Consider the following 22,761-nt stretch of genomic DNA (forward strand, 5'->3'; position numbering starts at 1 on the left):
CGTTCACTCCTTGACCAAATAAAAAAAAAAAACTTGAATGTATTTTATTCTATAGAAAGTTTATTTCTCATGAGTTTTTTTTCTACAAAGCAACTAAATGACTCTTAAACCCAGTTGAGACATTCAGTGTTGATCAGTAAAATTAAGTGTCCCTTTAATAACTAGCTAAAATATTTCAAATATTAGTCCAACAGAAAGATTGAACGCTAATGTTGAATTTATCTTTACAGTACCACCGTAAATCATACTGAATTTTCCTCGTGATACCAATGCCATCATTTTTGAATCATTGCTCAGTTTTCCTTTCTGCCACTTTATCTAAATGTACAAAACATTTCTCAGTGTTTGCCTTCTTACTTCATACCCATGTGGAAAATGCAAAAGAAAAAAAAAAAATTATGTTTTTGGCATCGGAACATTTATGCAGGTTTGAGTGCACAGCAGAAGTACAACGGTGACAGAGCAACATGGGGCAAAAACCCCAAAACTAAACAAAACAAGAAAATCATACATTCAGAGAATGTCCCACATTCTTTTCAGATGAATTTAGTCATATAGTATAAAAACCAGCACTATTCCTTTACTGTTGTAACTAAAGCTTCATTATTAATTAAAAAAAAAAACCAAAAACAAATAAATGTTCCTTTATTTCCTCTCAAAGCACATTCACGCAAAGTTCTCTGTACCATAGAAAAATGTCTAAAACCCCAAATCATTTACAACACGGCAAACTCATAATAAATATGTACAGTACTTTATAAATTCATCTCAAATAATTTAGAAACCCAATTCTACATTAAAGTCCTAATGAACGCAGACACGTACAGTATGTGGTTTGTGTGTGTGTGTGTGTGTGTGTGTGTGTGTGGTCGTGTGAATGGCTAGCAGAAGGCTTAGACTGTGGCTCGTTAGGAGTTTACAGCAACAGACCCTTTAAGCATTTACAGCCTTGTAGAAAAAACCCCTTTGATATGATTACTGGAATGTAACATTAGCCAATAAATCTGATCCCTGAATGAAATCAATAAGGTCTCAAACTATTCAGGGAGATCTGGTGTAGAACTAATGCCGTTTGGCAACTCCGATGTTTTGGTGCAGCAGGACTTTCCCTGAATGATCCGTGACGGTAAAGGCTTCTTAACATGAGGAGGGGAGCAATAGTGAAAGAAAGAAAAGTAAGAAAGAGTTACAGCTTTCAACATTATTAAGTCATCGCTGGTGATTTTTTTTTTTTAAGTGTGACACATGAAAATATAAAATTGCCTCTGAGTGCTGCAAACCTTGCAGCGCCACACACTTTTTGACCATTCGTTCGTTGGACGTGCGGGACTCCGAGACGTCTAAGGCGCCTTCTGGTTTTTGAGTCTGGAGTCTGCCGATTTCTTTTGTTGTTTTTTTTTTTTGGCGCGACGCCGTTTTCATAGCCGCGTCACGTTTTACTGTATATACGGAAGAGGAGGGAGCGTCATTCGAAGTCGTCTTCGTACTCGTATTCGGCCATGTCCAGGTTGCAGTGTGGCGTGGGGATCTCAAAGAAGTGCCTCTTCGTCAGACCCAACTCGCTGGAGATGTGCTGCCCCAGTGGGCTCAAGGGATTATCGTACCTAAACAGACACAAGGAGACGGGGATTACCAATAACATAGTTGTTGGATACCAATAAATCCTCTGGAGATTCTCTACAGGACGCCGAGGTGCTTTTAATTAATGCTGGATTTTAAACAATCGTGGTAAAAATGTATTCCAAGACTTACGACGGTGTTGGAAGAGTCCGCCAATCCACAGAAAGTTTGTCGATTGGCAGGCTCTTCTAACAGGTATGTGTCCTGCTAAAGTATTCACAACCTTTGGACTAGATTTTATTGGGATTTTTTTTTTTTTTTGGGATGGACCAATGCAAAGCGGAAGGATAATGATGCACGATTTTCTGACATCTGAACACTGAAATCGTTCTCCATTCATTGCAACAGATTATTAGTGGGATTTAGACGCAGATCTTTGATTCCTGATGAAAGGTGACGCTCTGAGCAGAATACCAAAGCATGCCACTATTTCCAGATCGTCACAATTTCTCTTTGACTTCACATCTATGAGTTTCTAGAACTTCGCGACTCATGGTGGTAGTATGTTAGTGTAGCTCTCTAAAGGAAAGAAAAAAAAGTTATAATCTTTTTTCTAATCTTTCTAATTGTTTCCTCTGGTTTATGATGCTGTGCAGCTGGAAGGATTTTTAAAAAAATGATTTTTGGACAATTGATATCTGTGGCAGCAGCTCAAATAATACTCTGAAGTATGAACCCAAATCCTAGAGTTGAAATGGAGGAGGCAAGATCACATCTACTTCAACATCTAACCATATAACCAGAAAAAGATTTTTAAAAAATAAGTGATAAAAGCAAATGAAGTAGATTATTTATTTACCCCCTTTGGGACAAATAAAGTAGGTTTGAATTGAACTGAATTTGTTTTGGCCCGAAACGTAAAACAGGACAATTCGTGATTGGAATATGACAAAGCATTTCAACCAAGTTCAAGGGGTATTAACACTTCTGGATTTCACTGTGTGTGAGCTAAATTTGACAGAATGATTAAAATACATATAGTTTCAAATGAATTTCCAACTTGTGCCATTTCTACACATTCGACAGCAGAATGGGGTAAATGCTACGAACACAGGCGGGAAACACGTTTGCTTTCTTGCCAGGAGTTGAAGAATAATCAAACCTGGCAGCAGGAGACGGTTTCTCGTTGAGAGACTTGCCGTTTTTCCACAAACTTACCGCATCGTGCCGATAAATCTTTAAAGGACGCCAAAAGTCGGACTGAGTGAAATTAGTCGTCGTGGCAAGAAAGCAAGTAAAATAGATTTATCCATGACGTTGAACCGCGTCTCTGAGCAAGCAGGTGTAACCGGAAAGGACACAGGAGCACCACACGAAGGCAGGGACAGATGTGGAGGAGCTTTCATGTTTTCCCTCATGTAAAATAGAGATTTAAATGTAAAAAGCTGTGAGTTTCGGTAATAAACTCCCAGGTCTAGTTTCTGTCTTGAATGTGTGAATATTTGGTGGACAGAGGATAGACGCTAGGGGTAGGTTTAGGTTGAAACTTTCCCAGAGAGAAGGAACAGGAAAAAAAAAAAACAGTGGAAGGAGGAAAACTTTTGGCTCTGCTAAAACCCTGAGTGTCTTACCTGCTCTGGGGAGCTGCCTGTCTTTAGAGGTCAGTGGTGTTCCTAAAAGTGCCACACAACATGCCTGTCAACAGCCTGGTTTTTAATCACTGATTCACTGTCAGAGGGGTCGGGGGGAGCTCATCTGCTGCTGCACATTATCCTCAGTCAGAGCAAGCTGGCTACATAAAATGTCCACCGTGACAGACAATTCAAAACAACCAGACTTTTCAGGTCAAACACCTGCAAGAAGATCTCTTTCTTCGATTTTTAGCATCAGTAAATGTACAACAAACGTTAAATTCTAACTAATGTAAGTCTCAAGCATCGTCGGTTAAAAACACAATGGTATTTCTACAATCGAATGAAGCACAAAATGCCTAGATTCAACTATTCTGAAAGACTTCCAACAGGTGGACAAACGTCCACGTGTTGCGCTTCGTCTATATTTGAATAAAATCTGTCCCGTTATTGGAGCGGTAGCTGTTTCTGCCGTCACACTTACACATCGTTGCAGTGATTATTTTCAGCCTCCTCTGTCACCAGGATGTCGTACTCCTCTGCTGCATACTTCTCCCAGTCTGAAACTTCCTGGCCGTCCGTCTCAGCCTCCTTGGAACAAAAAAAAAAAAAAAAAAAAAAAGCAGGAGTGGTTAGAAAATGGACCGACCTCTGATGGGAGGATGACCTTGACCCATCCTGTCTTACTCACCCTTATGACAGAGAAAGGGTCCCGCTGCTCGTGGCTCAGGTACTTCTCGATGTTGAAGAAAGTGTCAAAGAAGATATGGGCCAACTTGCACCTCTTGAGATCCCGCAGGGTTATCTTATCTACCCAATGCAAAAATAAAAATAAATAAAATTAAAGACACTTAAGTTCCCAAACTGTGGCTTTAGAAAGCACTAAAGCCACTGTAAAACCAAGCAACTGGTTTTACAGTGATCTTAAATTAAATCCAGATGGACTCGATTTACTTAGTAGGTGACCTACTATTTTAAGGGTTATACAGTTATACACCAATCTGTGTTGGCCTATCACGTAAAGTCCAGGGAAGCATTGATGTTTGGGGTGCAATGTGACAAGAGTATAAATAATTCTGGAACAGAATGAAAACCGTTTGTCCATTTTATGCCTTTGCTTTCACTGAGCATATTAGTAATAACATATTCCAGCATCACCAGACAGTTTTGCGTCTTTAAAGACATGGTATGGTTGGGTTGTAATAAACTATCATTTTGGAATTATCTCTAATTGTTTTAATATTCAGCCAGTTTACAGGTCCTGGTAAAGCTGTGCTGCAACCAGTTAAAATCAACAAACCACCTGATTAGTCAGCAAATACCAAGTAGCAAATAATATTGGGGCCAATTATTTCTTCGACTGAACTTAGCCAATGATGCTGTACTGAATGGGATTTAAAACGGGAGCAAGAAATGTTGCCGGTGTTTCAGCCGCCTATCAGAAACTAAACCTGACTTTTAAGCCTGTATGACCGACCATGCACATGCTCAGTCTGCATGGAAAGTAGCTGAAACTCTTGCGATTACAATTTACGACGTTCAAAGTGGAACGTTTATGGAGGATGCAAACAATTTTTTGCTAGTGTCTCGTCTGCACACGCACAACTGGAACTGATGTGTGTTGCGAGTCAGATTATCAACGAGTCACATCTAAACGTGCTAGCATTAGCCTAGCCAAAAGCATCATCAGATGTTGTGACTTTTCATGAAGTTTTTATGATGTAAAGCACTTTGATCTACTTGCTGCTGAAATGTACTGTACAAATAAACTTTATTGACCGATGTACCCGGAAATGTCGTGCTTTTCAAAGCATTATTACGACAAAATATAATAACGCTGCTGAGTTTATTGTGAGTACATGGTTTTAATGAAGTACTGGAGTTGGACTTGATGTTCGCCTATATCCTAATAACTTGAATCATTATCAGGGGCATCCCGAAAGAAGACAAATGGTGTTGTCCTGGACGCTACGCTAGTAAAACACAAAAAGATTTACTGGTATTTCCCTTTCCTCAAAGGTTAGCCTGTTTTGTATTAAGTCGTCTGCTGCTTGAAATTCAGATATATATACTCAAAAATCCCGGTTTTGTCACTTAGTGTATTTGTGGGAATGACAATGAAGGCTTCAGCTGTTTCTGCTCAGCTGCAGGGAAGCAATAGGCTTTAAAGTTACACATCTTGGCAGCGGTATGGATATTCTTTGAATTTATGACATTACCTACGTGAAGAATTTTAAGTGCCCCCCCCACCACAATCTGTTCGAATACTTTAGGTTGCTCTGCCTAGTTACTGTTCAGAAAAAAGCATCTCGGTGAAGAGGTTGTTCCATATCAGGTTACATGTAATTTTATACAACTCTACTCGTGCAGCACACCATCGGGCTGCACTTGGGTCACATTCCAGCAGTGGCCGTCAATACTAAACACGCATACCCCACTGTGAACTTCTAAATCACACAGCGGAGGAGTTAAGTGTTGGAGGGAATTTGTTGACAGTGTGGATGACACCAGCAGCTTGCCGCAGGCAGCCCAGTTAGTCCTCTCATCTGTAACCGTTCCCTCGGCCGATGATCAATGATCTGGCCTGAAAACGCGCCTGTGCATCTGCCACCGAGGACAGCCAGACTGCGCGCTATGTGGATGAATGTGAAACAGCGCTGACCTTCCACCTCGGGTTTGACGAGGTCGAGCATTTGGCAGAGGCAGTCCTCGAACGGAAGGGGCTCGATGGCCAGGGCCTCCAGTTTCTGACACTGCTCGTCGTAGAAGAACTCCAGCTCGTACATGCTGAGCACCCCGTCCCCATCCAGGTCCATACAGCGGAACCAGTACTCTATGCTGCAAAGGGACAAAATACAATCAGTTTAGAAAGCAGGAAGTAGGATGATACAGTCAGTGCGGCCAAAAGTCAAGATACCTGGTGTCAGTCTTCTTGTCTTCCTCAGAAATGAGGAACCAAACAAAATCAGCGTAGCTTAGCCTTCCCTCCTTATACACCCGTCTGTCCCTGATGACAACAGCAGCAGATAAACAAGATAAATACTGGTAGCTGACATTAAAACAACATATTCTGACACTCGACTCACCTTGTGACTGTTCCTGAGAATATCCTTTCAATCAGTTTCTGGGAAATGGCTGCAAAACACAAAGCGGAGCGGTCGCTTACAACAGAGCTCTCGCTCTCTCTGTCTCTCTCGGTCACCAAACAACTCGACACATGTGGCCCCGTTCTCATTCTTTCCAGTTCGGTTTTTGTGACAGCACCATAACTCATGGTGGTCATCGCTGTGACCGCATAGTGTTAGAAATTGTTCCAGACATGGCGTCATTGAAGCAGAGTATATACGCTGCTCCCTTATTGATCTTGTGTCTTATTTCCCTTGCCTCACCCTCGAATCGTCAGCTAAAAACATGTGGTGTGAAGAGAGGGGGAGATTAATCTATTTTACTGGCTATGGGTGAGGAGCTTATACGGTCCTACAAAACTCTCCTATTGGCCCATTTAAATTCTGGGGAAATACAAAACAAAAATGTCAGAAATGGAGCAAGTTTAATGGCTTAGTGTTGGATAAAAAGGTAGGGAGAGTTTTTGATGTGACGAAGTGATCGTGATTGGTTCACCTTGGTCATTGTGCCGCACCAGGTCTTTCTGGTCAATGTAGAGGTCATGATCAGAGTCCAGCTCCCAGAACTTGCAGTAGATCACATAAAAATGCTCATAAGAGAAGTATTCTGTCAGCTGGTTCACATCTTCCTCCTGCTCCAGCAGTGCCACATTCTGTGCAAATAAATGACGAGAAAAGGTTTTTCTTTCCATGTGACGTTTAACCCAATAGTCTAGTATGATCTAAAAATATACATATACAAATCCCCAAGTTAAATAAAGTGTCTTCATAAAGGTTCCAGGTTAAGAAATGTTTTCACAGTTTGTCTCCTTACAAGCACAAAATTCAATGTGTTTTTTTATTTTTTTATACAGATTTAATGTAATAAACAAATATAGAGCAGTTGTAAACTGCAAAAAACAAAACTGGACATCACACTGAACATTTGATTTTTAGAATTGCTAAATAGATTCTATTATTATTGTTTTTATGCTATTTGTTGTCAATGTATTTAACGGATCTCTCTTGTAATTGAGACAATGAGTCTCCAGAGATGTTCACATTTAAAGAAAAGATTAAAAATGATAAACAAAACATGCCTCAAATGGCCACAGGTGGCAGAATTTATTATTATAACTACCTATTAAACTATTCAAATATTAATTTTCTCTGTATTCAATGAGTACTTAAAATAAGGCAATATTTAATATCTTTCCACATTGATGTAATCTGGACCTATACAAATTAAAAAGTGGTTTCAGTGATAAAATAATATTGAAGCCAACAACTGTTATCTTTAGGTGGTGAAGCCAGAACTGTCCGGTTATATTCAGCTGAAACTATTTTGCAAAGATAAATGGAAAAAGATGGCGTCTGAGGGGAAAAATACAAAGGCTTTTCAGTTTTTTCTTTTACTAAAGTAAGGCAAAACAATGTATATGGCTTCTACTTCACAACTATTTGCTACTTTGTTTTAGTCCAACAGAGTATCAACAAAATAATAGTTGTAAGATGACAAAATGTGGAAATATTAAAGGGTGTATGGATAAACTTGAATGGGGCGCCAGATACAAGAAGATAAAAATAACAATTATGAGGTTTACCTGAAGAAAATTACTTTTCCTGAGCTCGGAAAAGGTTATTTTTCCAGTCCATGACCGGTTCACATTGTAAAATATCCTCTGAATTACCTGAAAAAGAATCAGCGGTGTTCACTTCCAAAAATGACACAAAAACAGAAAGTCCTGTTCAGTACCAACGGCGTGTGAATGGGCTTTCTTTCTCCACATACCGTGGTGATATATCGCGAGTGAAAGTCCGGTGCTTCTTTTAGAAAGGCCAAGCCTGCATGCGAGTTCACTACATCCTGAAAGCATAAAGTACAGATGGTTTACCCAGTTTTTGCTCCACAAAAGAAATAATCATTTTTAGCCCTGTGAAGTTTTACAGCCGCCACTTTAACAGATACGTTCTGGTAAATTACACCATTACTTTCAAAGACAAGCTAAGTAACAGTCCACATCTGGTTTAAATCTGTGAAAGATATATCCCAAAGACTGCCTGAACAGGAGTATGAATACACACTAATAGAGACATCAGATGTCGGCCTCTTGTACGTTTTGTCACAATTCTCACGGGAGCAGAAAACACATCAGAGATTACTGAGAGAAGCTGGCCAATACAAATGTTCCTGTGAAATCTTAAAGCGCTAAGTGAGACAGTTGAGCAAATACTACAACTTTCATAATGTGATGAAGTCACTAACGCATGCGTTTTCTAACAAAACTGTAGTTACAGTCTTATTAAAACAATTCCTCATGTCTTTCCTCTATCCAACCTTCCTGGCACCCAGCAAAGGAAGAACGCGTTGACATAAATGCGATGGTGGCAATGAAATTAAAAGGCCTTACTCCGTGGCAGCCGTCATGCCTCTTTGACTCTTACTGGGAGAAATTAAATCATAGAAAACACATAAATCACTGGGCGTAGGAAACAGGCCGGGACAGTCAAATCTACTCCACTGCAATCCACCTTTCATTCATCAAAACAGTCAAAGGCGATTCGCCGGGAGGAACCGTACAAATTAAACAGCGTGTGCCACACGGAATCTCTGCCGCTATGCTAACGCGCGCTCGGCTCGGACTGAAAACTCGCACAAGCATGAATGTGAATCAGGTGAAGGGAAGGGCCGGGTTGGCCCACGAACAACCTGCCGGATGGAATGACAACACAAGCAGAGTTACTAAAGCGAGATGGAAGGAAAACTACACATTTACCACTTTTCACAAACAAAAAGTGTGGCATATATTTGACGCTCTTTAATGTGATACCCGTTGATAAATTAACTAGTTAAGGAGTCTGTGTAAGTTAAGCTAAGCAAAAACGCATCTGGTTGTTGAACTCATATTTTGGAGAACATTAGAGAGCAAATTGCATCATCTTTAGTCAGGTGAACAGAACTGTATAGAATTTGAATCTCTAGATACGCAAATATAGTGGAAACCTACCCAAAAAGACCTGGAGCTGTAACCACAGCAAGACATGGCTCTATGAAGTGCCGACTCAGGGAGTTGAATACAAATGTACACAACACAAGAAAATAATAATAATAATAATAATAACAATAATAATAAAAAACAGTTTTCTTTCCACTTCAGAATTATGCACCGCTTTGTGTTGATATGACTGAAAAGAAATGCAATGAAGCACATTGGAACACAACCCTCCACAGGTATGTGGTCGTAATGTGACAAAATATGAACATGTATTAGAAATACTTCTGCATGGCAATGTAAAAAAAAACAAACCACAAATTCTCCCTTCTTTACATAAACAAGGAAGGTCTCAGAAGGGCATCCTGCAAATTAAGCTCAGTTTGCGCCACCCAAGCCAGGGCAATTTTGCCATCCCACACTGCCAAGTCCTGCTCTCTCCCTGGGTGTGCTGTAGTCAGTACCTGCAGGAATGGAATAAAGTCGTCTTGTTCCAGGTAATTACAGCCAGGCTTGGCCAAGAGGTGCACAAATTTAGAAGCATCATCGTGACAGGTCTGCAGCGTTCTGGAAAAGCAAAAGAGAGAACAGATGGTTGTGAGGTTGCTGCCTCGTTGGCTCGAAAGCCACTTTTCATCATTCAGTCAAGGTTTAACTCCCGAGACTAAAGATTACAAGTGCAGAATAATACATTCTGAAATTAGGATTCTGCATCGGCACTGGTTGATTAAGGTGCTCAGGGTGTTATAGCCTCCAAACAAAGAAAGCTCTAGTCATGGGTTTAGGTCAAAGGCCACGTCTGTTCGAGTTCTCTGGAGACTCGCACATTTAAACAAGGGCATGACTATTGCACACAGCAACATTCAGCACATAGAACCACAGTATCTCAGCTTCATACAGTAAAACACCAAATGGTTAGTTTCTTCCCTTTACTGCCCTCTACTTTCTTTATTACTTTCTCTGCTCTTTCTAAAGCCAATGACATCTGTCTGGGGAAAATAAATAAATAAATAAATAATCAGTAAAGATGTGTTTTCAGTGACCATGTTCCCTGTGTGAACAGCCACTATTGTTCAGAGGCCAATGTGTGAGCTATTTAGCTGGGAGAGAATGACCCAATGGTCTAGTGGGAATAAAAATAGCTATTGTCTTACTTTCTCCACATAGCCACAAACTTGTGTACTGAGACGAAACCCGTCCTGTCGCCTCCAGCTGAGCAGAACAATGGCATTTTCCAGTAGAGGGGACACTCGCAGGCCTAAGACAAAAAAACAAGGCAGTGCATGACAAGGGCAGCTTCGAAAATAGAGCAAATGTAAAAGAAATACAGATGGGAGTTGTAATTCAAAACTACGCTTGGTGGAAAAAAAAGGCAGTATTGTATCATTGACAGATTTCTCTGAGTAAACCTAGCTGTCGTTGCTCTCAGGTGCTCCTCAGGCTGCTGACCACATTCCTTAGCAACACGGAAATGATATTTTCCAATTGGAGTTTTTCTTTAAAACCAGCAAACATTCAAATCGTCGGAAGCCAAATGGCACCAGTGAAAATAATCCGCCGGTGGGCGGCCGGACCGCGATGCGACTGCTCACGTTCTCACCTTGGCGACCAGCCCCATGTCTTCAATGGTGGCTCTTTCATTTGGGAATTGTGAAAATATTTTCTCAATTTTGGAAATGAGGCCGTCGATGTTGAGGTTGGCTTGGGGCCGGCCCTGTGGGAAGTAAAACTTGGGAATGTTTTCACTCAGTGCAGTTGTAACCGGCTCCTCCGTCCTCACCTGGGCCTGAAGAAGAATAAGATCAAAATAAAACAGAGACAGAAACTGTTAGCTATTAAGGCAGCGAAATGCTAACACAGCTTATTCCACATGTAACCATATGTCTAAGCAGTCCAAAGACCTCATCAGGGAAGGCCTGTGAATACTTAGGACTCATAATCATTATCCACTTACCTGTAATATATATTCCTGATGAAGTTAGGATCTATCGGTAATCCTGATGTGCATGAAGTTAACGCGTCAGTCTCTAAATAATGCCTCTGAGCAGTTTTTGACCTTTACTGCATGTCAGAATAATCGATCAATCACACGACAAAATGGATTTGATAATTTCCATTCTATTGATTCATATTTCTTGAAGGGCAATGTTATTTAAAGAGACATCGTAACCCATTGAATTTATGGTTTCTGCTCTGAGTGATTTTTAGTTCCAATTTATTTATTGTTTTTGTTTGTCATGTTTTATTTTATATATTTTAAATATCTTTCACTTCCAATGTGAAGTGTTCTTAAAAAAAAAAAAAAAAAAAAAAGAAGTAAAGTTAATTTTTTTTATTTAGAGAGCAAATTTGCATTATTGTGCCATTATCAGGATAGCGCTTGAAACTGTCTCAAAACAACATTGTTTATCGCAACAATTGGTGGTAAAGTGAACTCTGTGGACACTTTTACATGACCGTTTCGAAACGGTATTTTATCATTGGTGTCCAGTCTGAAATGTAGATTACTAGAAGCTATTACACGTTCTCTCAAAAACCACAATGTGTACTCCAGGGACCAATGGAGTACAATGCTATGATGCAGGAATGTTTGTGGTTCACACTAAAGAAAAATAACAAGCAGAGACATCTTTACACGGAGCAAAAACAAAAAACAAAAAAACAACTGCTACCTGATTAGAGGCAGTAGTATGATATGTGTAAACGACAGACTAAATGGTTTGATTATAGGGGCATTTAATTTTAAATTCTGTCAGGAGACATGTTCGGGCTCCACAGTTAGAGGGCCAGCTACATGGCAAAAATATGCCACAGTGTCTGTTCTGTAAAATCCTCACTTCCATTTTATCACGGCAAATGCAAAACCTTTCAAGAAAAGGAAAACACAATGAAGCATTTAGGTCATAAAAATCATCAAACTCATGTCGAGTAAGCAAAACTTACAGTTCAAAGTTGGCTTGGTCTTAAACACAAACTGCTTTTGATTCATCAAGTAAAGTGCACCAATGCACATCTGCATAAAAGTTGTTTTATAAAGCTTACGGAAAGGATGACAAGCAGCCTTATATTTTCCAAATACCATTTTATTTTTCCTCAAATTCAGTTTTACTTTCAACCAAATTCGAGTTTTAAATTTGGCATTTCTTGTTTCACAAATGAAACGCATTATTTCACCTAAAATGAATGAAGGTTTCTTGCAAAAATAGCGTAGATTTTTGCAAGGATATTCCATATTTTCTGTTATTTTTAACTTAAAAAGAAAACTTTTTGTAAAGTAAATAATCTTCAAGCGTGAACTCTAATGTCTTTTAATGCTCTGCCAACACTTTTTTCTAAAAGGGCTATTGGAGCAAAAAACTTGTAACTGTCTTGTATTATGGATCTTTGCATAAGAAGCAGCTTGCTCAAGTGTCTGGGTAACATCAGGTTGAGTCACCTGTCCTGATGCAACACTGATAAATTGGCTACTAATGTGTGTGTGTGTGTTTTTTTTTGTTAATTCAGAGATATGATAAGAGAATTTTTCATAGTGGTAAATTTTATTGTGACTATTGTAGCAGTGTGCTAACTCAGTGCTCAGCTAAAGCCCTTCAATTAGTAGAAAAATTCCAAATTCATTAGATCACATCAACATATTCTACAACATTCTGCTTCTTAGTGGATATTATTTTGTTTATAAAATTATACTTCTCTCTCGTCAAAGGACCCCGTTTCACATTTTAATCCTACATGATGTAACACCATTATTTTTCCTGCCCAAACTCGAAACATTCAGTTCTTATCGTTTTCTCTCTGTAAATTAAAAATTTTGAACATTTAAATGTCCAGAAACTGAAAAAAAACAAACAAACAAAAAAAAAAAAACCAGCTTTTAATAGCTGTTACAATTACAGCCAATTACAGCAGCCAATTACGGGCTGCTGTAATTGGTTTTCAGCAGAATGAAAACCAATTACAGTTTTCAGGCTGCTCATCGACCTGCAGAGTAGATGAAAAAGTGGCTTATTTTCAAGGAGACAGGTAAGATCAATGGATAAGATGGGTTTCATATATTATCAAAAAATTTAAAATCTGAGGTGACTGATTAGTGCACCCCTACATTTTAGACCAATTTACATAGGATATTACATAATCTAATATAGTTCTTTAAACTTCTCATTAGTAAAATCGGAGGCAATAAATTGTTCATATTCTTGGTGAATTCTCTGGTTTGCTTGTTTTCACACCAACAGAGTCTAATTGATAAAAGGTGAACTTGATTGAACCCAACTCATCCCAAGGCTGTAGGGGTTGAATCATGCTTTAACGCTTCACATTGATAACCGTTGTACTCTTCCCAATGACACAAACGCTGAATAAAGCAGCTGCATAATCTCTGAAAGAAAAAGAAAACTGGTGCTCTGCTGGGTTCTGATGAAGTGCCTGCTATTATTTCTTGAACAGCAACGGTCTTCTAATATACAAATACTCAAATCTAAGGAAGACAGAAATGTGTTTCTTCATCTACTTGGATCTAACAAGAACAAGTAAATAGACTCCTTTGTATTGGGTTAAGTGATTTAAAAAAAAAAGTTTTAGAGTATTCCCACTTCAGATGCATTGATGCAGAAATCAGAATAATTGTTGAATTTCTCCATCTTCTATTGGATTCAAATCTTCTTCCTCTATTAGAGAACAATAACCTACTACATCAATCAAAGACTGAAATCACAGAACGACAAACACAAACTGTTAGTCAATTTTCATTCATCAGCAAATGATACCAAATAAGAAGCTTCATTTCTTTTGTGATTGTGATGCTTTTGTTAATGTGGGATGTTTGTTGTTTTCTGTAATTGTCCTCCTTTGTAGTGGCAATACAAACAGAGCAGATATTTAGGCTTGTCTAAGAATCACCATCACCACAAACTCACCTGGAAACCACTTAAATATAAAACTGTGAGGACTTTGGAGTTACGAGATGACACTGTTAAGATCCCTCTTTTGTGTATCACAAAGTGTCATGAAGTTCAACCAAATAATAAGAGTGTTGCACTTTAATAATATAATGACAGATGAAACCACTTGCAGTACTGTTATGTTCATCCATTAATAAAGCAACTTAAAAACATGATGCTACTCCCAGTCATAATCTTGCACTCAAGTCCATTTGCTAATAGATTTACAAATGAATCAATTTGTGACTAATGAAGAAAAACACACCCACACGGCAACTTGTTAAAATATTAAATAATGCCTCTGGGGTTTGTATTGATCCGTTATCAATAAAGATTTCAACAACAGCTTATTAAGGCCTTTGAAATCTGGGCCTGGTGCAAAAGATGCTTGTAAACCACAAGTGATAATCTGCTTATTTTATCATGACAAATGACAAATGTTGCTGATCCTCTGCTTGTCACTGCTCTGTGTTGGTATCAGCCATGGCTATAAAAGGACATAAACATCTCCTGTTGCCCTGCGCTGTCCCCTCTCTCGCTTCATGCTTGCAGAGCTCTTGAGCACAACTGTTAAGCCACATGACATTTTGCACATTGCAAATGATGTGGTCTGAAAGAGGACAGGGAAGCAGCTGGACACAATGTACCGAAACAGAAATATAATCAGGTGGAAGAAAGTTTCCCCCTCATCTTTGGAGAGAAAAAAACCCCCAAAAACTTCTTGTTACATTTCCTTTAGAAAGTTCAACAACCATTTCATTTCCACTTTAAGAACGAGAAACGACGATGACGTACAACACAAAAGTTCAGCACACTCAATAAAAACACCTGCCTGTCCTTGCTGGAAGGCTCTGAGCCTCTTCTTGAACCGAGAAGGCAGAACAAAGTCGCATCCCCGCGCCAGGAGAGCCAGCTCCTTCCTGAGGTCGGGATCCTGACGTAAAGTAAGCTCCCTCATCCTCATCTTTGCTCCAGGCAGGATGGGGCAGTCGCACGCGCAAACACAACGCCTCAATCCAGCGTTTTCCCTCTCTCGGTCGCGCAAACCACAGGCAATCTGCACTGCGACTTCACCACAGTGGAGGGTCTCTTTGGGGGTATGTCCCTGTGATTGTCCTCTGTCAGCCTCAGAGCCTCTTAATGCAAGGGAGCAGCTGTTACTGTGACATTCCCTCCCATTCCAGATCTGGTCACAAAACCCTCAGCTCTTGCCTGTTGTTCCTGACTCTACCTAACGTGCACGTACACACATGTGGATGGGTCAAGGAGCTCTTGCTTCAAAGCTGTTGGTGGAGATAAGGAGTGACTGGGTGCATGTGTGTGGGACTCACTTGGACTGTGTGTGTGGGGACGGGAGGGGTGTGAGCGGTGGATCTGCCCTTTTCAGTTTACATTCCTCCGTGCTCGTGGAAAGGTTATGTAAAGAGACGAGACTTGTTGTTGCCTGCAATGTTCGGCGATCAATTGGGAAGATGCACCTTGATATGAAAATGCGCTGCTCGTGTTTACTGATGTTTCTCGTACAAAGCTTCCGCACACTATGCTTTGGCAAAACTTTGTCCTTGATAAGAGCCCGGAAATCCAACTGGATGAGATCTTGACATTACAGAACCATGAGATTCCTAAAAACAGGACCTACCGCGAAGGCTACACATTACAGGATAATAATCTGAAATAAACTGAGACTGAAAGACATAATTAGAAGAAAAATTAAAAGTAAACAACATAGGATTTAGTACTCCTAGATAAAATAACTGCAGGCCAAGCCATAATTTCATCACACATATTACAAACTACTTAACATCCAATCTTTCTGATTTTTATTTTGACTTCCCTTTGCAAGCTTCAGCTGCCAGTCATTCCAGGTCTTATTATAGTTGATGGGCAATTGAGAGGGGGGCCCGGCATGTCAAACTCAAAGAATGATTACCAACTCAGTCAACTCTGCCTATTAAAAGCATCACCAAACACTGTTTGGGCAACCCAAGAAACTAGATATGGGAAAACAGGAGTGTATCTTTAGTCCTCAAACAAACATCCACTTCCAGTTTTCGCTGCCCCGGAATGATGGGAAATTTACCGGTCCTGCAGCTCAACAGCTGTCCTCGAAAAGCTAACTATACAGAGAGATATAGTTAGCTACATAGTCCGTCGTCTGACAATCAAAAAAGTGACAGAATGTCCACATGGGAAAGCTGGGTCAGTAAACCTTTATGTATTTACAACACAATAATTGTGAAAAGAAACTAAAAACACTTGTCCTTCTTTCTTAGGTTCACCGAATCCAGTTTTTCCACTGGTTTGTACAAACCCTGTTGTTATGGTTGAACACCACACAACACACTGCACTTCTTTAAAAAGGAATGTATGAAGGTTGTTCACAGCATTAGATGGAAAATTTTAATTTGAGTAAGCAACTGAGCTTAATGTGTCTTGGGATGGTCTGTAAATTGGCACTGATATAAATATATCTCTTTATAACTATTTACATAATCCATGCCTAGCTGTTTTCCACATCAGCATATTGGATCATATTTTCTTATTTTTTGCAATATTGATTTAAAGCAGTTGTTTGCTAACATGGGCTCACATATTTGATAAAAGCCGTTTATTTAGGTCATCAACTGTCTATTTATTAAAGAAATTGAATTTTTTGATACAACAAGGACGTGAAGGAATCCAACAGACTTTTGGAAGCAGAGATATTTGACTCTGGAGAAAATACAGTGGTCTCAACATCCCACTTGAGAAATGGAAACATCTTCATGTTATGATGTTCTCAGTTGTCACATTTGTGTTGAAGTTATAATTTATTGGCTTGAATTAAATCCCTAAGTGCATTTATTTGTCTTGGTGTCCTTCCCCCGTCCCTCCTCATTTCTTACAGGCTACCCTTTGTCTATCAATCTCCCTGTGCGTTCATTGTTAGAGGTAAGTTTTGTTTGTAAACAGATTTATCTTGGTTGGCATTTTCTTTTTCTAGATTTTTGCTTTTTGATGGGTTTGTGTTATCGATTTTTTTTTTTTTTTTTAGAAAAATTAAACAGAATATCTTTGGCCTTACTGTTGAGTTCCTAACAAGATGAAACAAACCAAATTTATGTTTTAAGAGGCAAGACCTGCTGCTATCACAACAGCCTGTGATGCCTGTTAGAATTTGACCTCCTTCTGGGATTACATTAAGGGTTTTCCCTTAAAATCATGAAGATGAGAAACCTTCGGCAATCAATCCAAACTACAACTCACCAGCGAGTGGGTCAACAAGCGGTCTTTGTCTGTCTCCACTCTGATGGATCAATTTAACAACATGAAAACAAACACAGGGACCCGGTGACTCCACCATGCGTCTCTAATCTGTAAACTCCGGCAGCAAATCTGATTTGTACACAAACATGTGGCCAGTCATATTCACCTCATTACACAACAGCTAAAATGAAACATTTCGAGCAAGAGACCATTACTCAAGCAAACACCAGTTAAAGCAGCATACATGATGCTCCACTAATGCTAAGAACAGATATCTTTAGATTTAGCATTAGTAACCTAGTTGCACCAGAGGGACAAGTTGTGCACACATCCCTTTGCTTAAGCTACAGCACGGTTACATCATGAGTAAGTGTGCTGCTGCCGCTCGATATATGACAAGGATTAGGAACGTAATGCGAAAATGTGCCAAACATAGGCCTGATTTACTGATAACATGATGAACTCACTGACTGACAGCATGCGTGCCAGGATCTACTTTATGATGTAAACAGATCAGCCATCTTGCATAAGAATAAAAGCAATAGCATCGTCACACTGCTGGAAAAAAAACAAACAAATGAAAAAACCTACAGGCCTGCAGAAGAGTGGGGAAAAAGTGGATAAAAGATCCCAAGTTAGAGGACTTTAGGGTGTTCAGCTACTGACACTCAACAGGGATCTTGAGAAATACTGTTAATGAAGGTGACAATCAAATCTGGATACAGGGGAGTAATATTCAGCACAGCAGAGATCAACTAACACGTGTGCTTATGTTTAAGTTTTTGTTCTGTTTTTTTTTCAGAAAGGAGTTTTTAGCACAGGAAATACTCTGAATCATTGGTGCCACTTTTGTTTTTGTTTTTTAATTCATTATTTCTCAAATTATTTCAGTAAGTTTGGTTTATTGAAGAAAAAACTCTCATCTAGTAGTCTTGGGGATAGATCATTTTTGCTGTTTGAAGCAGATTATTATCAGCATCTTTATCATCATTATTATTTTTATTTACATTTTTTCTTGCTCAACAAGATAGTTTACAATCAGAAATGGTAAACTTTAGGAACAACAGGTCTTCATCAGCAGATGACTGAACTGATTTCAGGATGTTTTCATCCAGCAACTTGATACATTTTAATCGGCACATGCATGCAGACATTAATAAACACGATGGATAAAATAAACTGAAGAGAGTAAAAGACCACCACAGACAAAATCTTAAATCTCATGCCCCACTGTAAAAGACACCGTAATAAACATAGTGTCATTTTGTTTTACAGGAGCATTTTATCATTCTCGGCTATTTTCTGCCTGAAATCACAGAACAAAAACGTACCTATTGATAAAGCTATTTCCGGTCTGATGTGAAACCACACTCTGAAACTGTCCACTCTTGACATCCAACCACAACTAAAACAAAAGTACTTTGGGGAATAACACCGTCTCCCCCCTCTTGAACGGCAGGCAACTGATAACATGTTCTCAGAGGCCCCTGCTTGTAACAGCAGCCATATTGCTTAACCCCACAAAGCAAGTTAAAAAAAGATAAAGAGGCTGAGAGATGTGTCCTCCACCTCTAGTCAAAGAAAAGCTGTTTTATCCGCTGCGTATTGTCCACAAAGTACTGGTTCTTTGTCAATGGTGCGTTCACAAGGTAAATAATTTTAAGTTGAGCTAGCAGGCAGGATAGCCAACCATTCACAAAGACCTTTGCATTTACTGTACGCGCTTTAAATAAACAATCTACGGCCACATATCCCGACAATGAGCAGCATCTAATAAAGGCGGTATAAAAGTAAATTAAGCAGAGGATGAATGTGCTGCCACACCTCATCTCACTGCCAGAGTTCTGGGTAACTAATGCCAACACAAGGGAACCAAGGCTATCTTTATCAGTGTCTGATGTCAAAGTCAGAGCAGCTGTTCCAGCCTGCACCAGTGTGACATAAATCGAATTTTTGAGTAAGCCTTTAAAGAATGCATCTGAATGCCGGAATTTATTTTGGTTGTCTCAAAATAGAAATATCACACCCGTAGGACATCATTATCACTTTGATACCGAGTGAATCAGAGCGGTCGCAACGCGTGACACGTCGCAGCGAAATACAGGAACTTTTCCAGCTGCTGGTTTGCAATAATCTGTGGTGAGCGGGTATCAGGGCCAAAGGTCATTGGGAAGAGTACGGATTCATGTAGACCATTCCCACATGGAAACAAAGAAAACACTCAGCCAGTTTTTCTTCAAACTGGTCAGTGCAAATTGAGTGACAAACTGGACTTACTTCACCAAAGAAAATCTGGGAATGTGACTTTGTATTTCTTATGTTCCCCCTCCCTGATGTTCCAGGCAGTAAGGAAACAGATGGGCAACCGATAACTACTTGAATGTTTAGTTGTGCCCCTCTTTAGCGAGTCAGCATCGTGTGGGTTGGGCATTCTTGAGAAGCACGTACACCCAGCTGTCTGACGGTCTTGGGGTCATTCATAATCCAACACTAGGACGCGAGTCCTTCGACAAACATTCTTTTGACATTTTGTTTCCCCAACAATTAAATCTAGTTAGAGGCGTAGATGTGATGAAATAGGATCAATAGCACAAAAACATAGGGAGCAACCTGAGTGATTCAGGTAGGGCTGGGTGAAACACTCCCTGACCGCATACCAAATTCACTGAAGGGAGGGCCTAGAGAATTTGATTAATATCTACAACATAGACCCACAAACATGAAGACTCTGTTTGGAATATAATTACTGCTGTGAGGTTGTCAGCAGCCTCTTGTGGCCAGCAAGAGAAAGTTAAAATCCAAGAGAAAACAGCAATACGGAAGTACTGTAAACACATCCACATATGCAGATTTTTCTGATCAGTTGCTGCCATCTCTTCCATGAAAACGTGAAATTGACCCCTAATACAAAGTTTTCTACTCCAATGAAGATTTAAGTTTCAGATATAAGTTCTTAGTGGATCGGAAATCTGGTGTTTTCAGGTAGAAGCCTCACTGTACTTTCATTAATTTGATCTAAAAAGGTACAACAAGATGAGTTCTGTTATTTCCACTGTTTACAAGATACTAATGCGTCCAGCAGTGCTCTCGTGCTTTATTCTAGATCATTTTTGAGAATTGATAAAAACCATAAAAAATTCTGATGTCATTGTAAAATGTTGCAAATATAGAATTACAGAATTAATGTGTTTTAGTCATTTCACACTTAAATTTATTGACATATACGACACATGAATGTCCTGCATCAGAATATCATGTAACTGCAGCTCTTGTTTCACAGATATTTTATTAAGTAATAAAACACGTTACTGGTTCAAGATTCTTGGATTTTCATCTCATAAGGCTGTTTCTTTAAAGATAAAAAAAATCTTTTAATTGATAATTATAAAAATACAAATATTTTTTAAAAACTGTGTTTGTTAAAAATAACTTAATTAAAAAAAAGAAATGGGACAACATTTGATGGAAGATCAACTTGAGACTCCAGGTCAATTATTACCCCATTTTCTAATCCACACAAAATCCTACCTCCATCAATTTATTGCCTATAAATTAACTATGCTGTATTAATGTATTTAAGCTCTTATAAGCACTTATTTCTATTTTTTTAGAAATTATATTGATAGTGACTGAAAATGCTCAAATCTACGATATGATTGCACTATGAGCCAAAGCACTCACATAATTCGGAAATAATGACAGTGAAACAAACCAAAAAAGACACTTTCTCCACATGCAAGACATTGGGAGGAAATATGGAGGACAACCCAGAGCACAACGAAGGGGCTATGTTTCCCATTCCAGCCTGGAAAAGTCTTGGACTCACACCGAATGAGGAGCCGAGGAGAGAAATACCTGGGCTTCCCTGCCGGACCTGGTACTACTGTGACCAGATCTGGTTAAGCAGAACACAGTGGATGGACAAGAATGGAAAGACAGGCGAGCACATCAATGCAGCCTCCATGTTATAACAGTGTGCTTAAAGGGAGAGTTTACCTTCTTCGTGCTGACAGACCTTCGCAGTACTCTCCCATTGGGTCCTGTCACCCGTGCATTGCTGCTGCTGCGAGAGGGCAGGGTGCTGTTGGGTGCAGGGCTTGAATTGGTACCCAGGGGCTTTTTCTCGGAAAGGTTCTTCTGTGATGCCACATTGTTGTTCTCGTTGAAGCTCAACGACTTTTTGTCCTGCGCATGTCCACCACTCAAGCCGCTGTACTCGCCACTTTTGATTAAGTCTAGGAAATCCTTGAGGACTGACTGTGTCCCAGGATCACTCAGCCAGTTGAGGAACAGCTCGTCCACCTTCACTTTGAGAACCGGTTGGAGAACTTGTGGTGACGGCATCTTGCTGACTAATGTTTCTCTGAAGGACGAAACTGTGTAGGGGAGGAAAGTAGCATCAGTGTCAAAGCAAAACATTTGTATTTTTTTTTCAGACAAAAACAACAACAATTGGCATGAATTCACATCTCAGCGTTGAATGAGACAGACGAACACATCTACCTTGAGTTTAAAGTAAACATCTAACATTCGTAAACAATTTTAGCGCCAACTTTCAGTCTATATTAGCCGACAGGGAGAAAGTATAATACGAACCTGCGGCTCTACCCTCACAAACTGATCACTTAAACCATATTTTGAGCACAACTCTTCAACCTATCTGTGATTCACTTGAAATGTGTCCCGTAACGTACAAGTCATAAACCAGAGTTTAGAGAATTGGTCTATTCATGATGCCACTTGGTTGAAAATAAACTCAGTCTCGGTTCGCTACGTAGCTTTGACATGCTAATGCTACATAAACGAACAAACGAACCTCACTGTGAGCGGACGGCGGAGTGAAACGCGTCGGCATCTCGTTGCACTACTTTTCCTTCATGAGCGACACTGCATTTATATACAGTTAGAGCAAAAAATAAAGCCACGGTCCTGTCGCCAATTCCTGGAAGTGAGACGCGGAACAAATGGAGCAAATAACTTTTAAGATCGCGTTCCCCTGGTAACCACACCAGATTATCGCGAGATTTTGGGAAAGTTCGCTCCTGGTGATGAGAATTCCGGTGCTTTTGGGGGGATCTTACCATTTGGCTTCCATCACTGATAAGATGGAAGCCTCCTTTCTGAGCATTATTTCTGCCTATCATTCATCTAACACCTTCTTTTTATTAATTTAATTCATGTGACACAGTCTTTATAACAGTAGACTATTAATACTATGAAAAGGAAAAATACTAAATCTTTTGATGCAATGATCTTCCATATTATTTAATATAAAAAGTAAACATGAAAG

The 22,761-nt window shown here is 39.5% G+C and overlaps 1 protein-coding gene across 3 annotated transcripts; it reads right to left on the bottom strand.

Moving 5' to 3' along the window:
* Positions 1-42: 42 nt before the first annotated feature.
* Positions 43-22,456, bottom strand: ppp2r3b (protein phosphatase 2, regulatory subunit B'', beta). 3 transcript variants are annotated; one of them, XM_055031552.1, is made up of 15 exons: positions 22,288-22,456; positions 21,468-21,847; positions 10,889-11,074; positions 10,443-10,546; positions 9,753-9,855; positions 8,088-8,162; positions 7,900-7,986; positions 6,813-6,969; positions 6,278-6,326; positions 6,109-6,198; positions 5,854-6,029; positions 3,883-4,001; positions 3,676-3,782; positions 3,192-3,233; positions 1,500-1,604 (listed from the first exon to the last, which is right to left on the bottom strand). In XM_055031552.1, exons 2-14 carry the CDS (start codon positions 21,813-21,815, stop codon positions 3,215-3,217), a joined length of 1,620 nt encoding a protein of 539 aa, XP_054887527.1. In that variant the 5' UTR covers positions 21,816-21,847; positions 22,288-22,456; the 3' UTR covers positions 1,500-1,604; positions 3,192-3,214. The 3 variants fall into 3 exon arrangements, with proteins under 3 accessions (XP_054887526.1, XP_054887528.1, XP_054887527.1); XM_055031551.1 differs by lacking the exon at positions 3,192-3,233 and having other exon boundaries at positions 43-1,604; XM_055031553.1 differs by lacking the exons at positions 3,192-3,233; positions 21,468-21,847; positions 22,288-22,456 and adding an exon at positions 15,058-15,787 and having other exon boundaries at positions 43-1,604.
* Between the last annotated feature and the right edge of the window lie 305 nt (positions 22,457-22,761).

Source organism: Poeciliopsis prolifica, unplaced genomic scaffold, assembly GCF_027474105.1.
Source record: "Poeciliopsis prolifica strain line A6 unplaced genomic scaffold, Auburn_PproV2 SCAFFOLD007, whole genome shotgun sequence".
Lineage (NCBI taxonomy): Eukaryota > Metazoa > Chordata > Actinopteri > Cyprinodontiformes > Poeciliidae > Poeciliopsis > Poeciliopsis prolifica.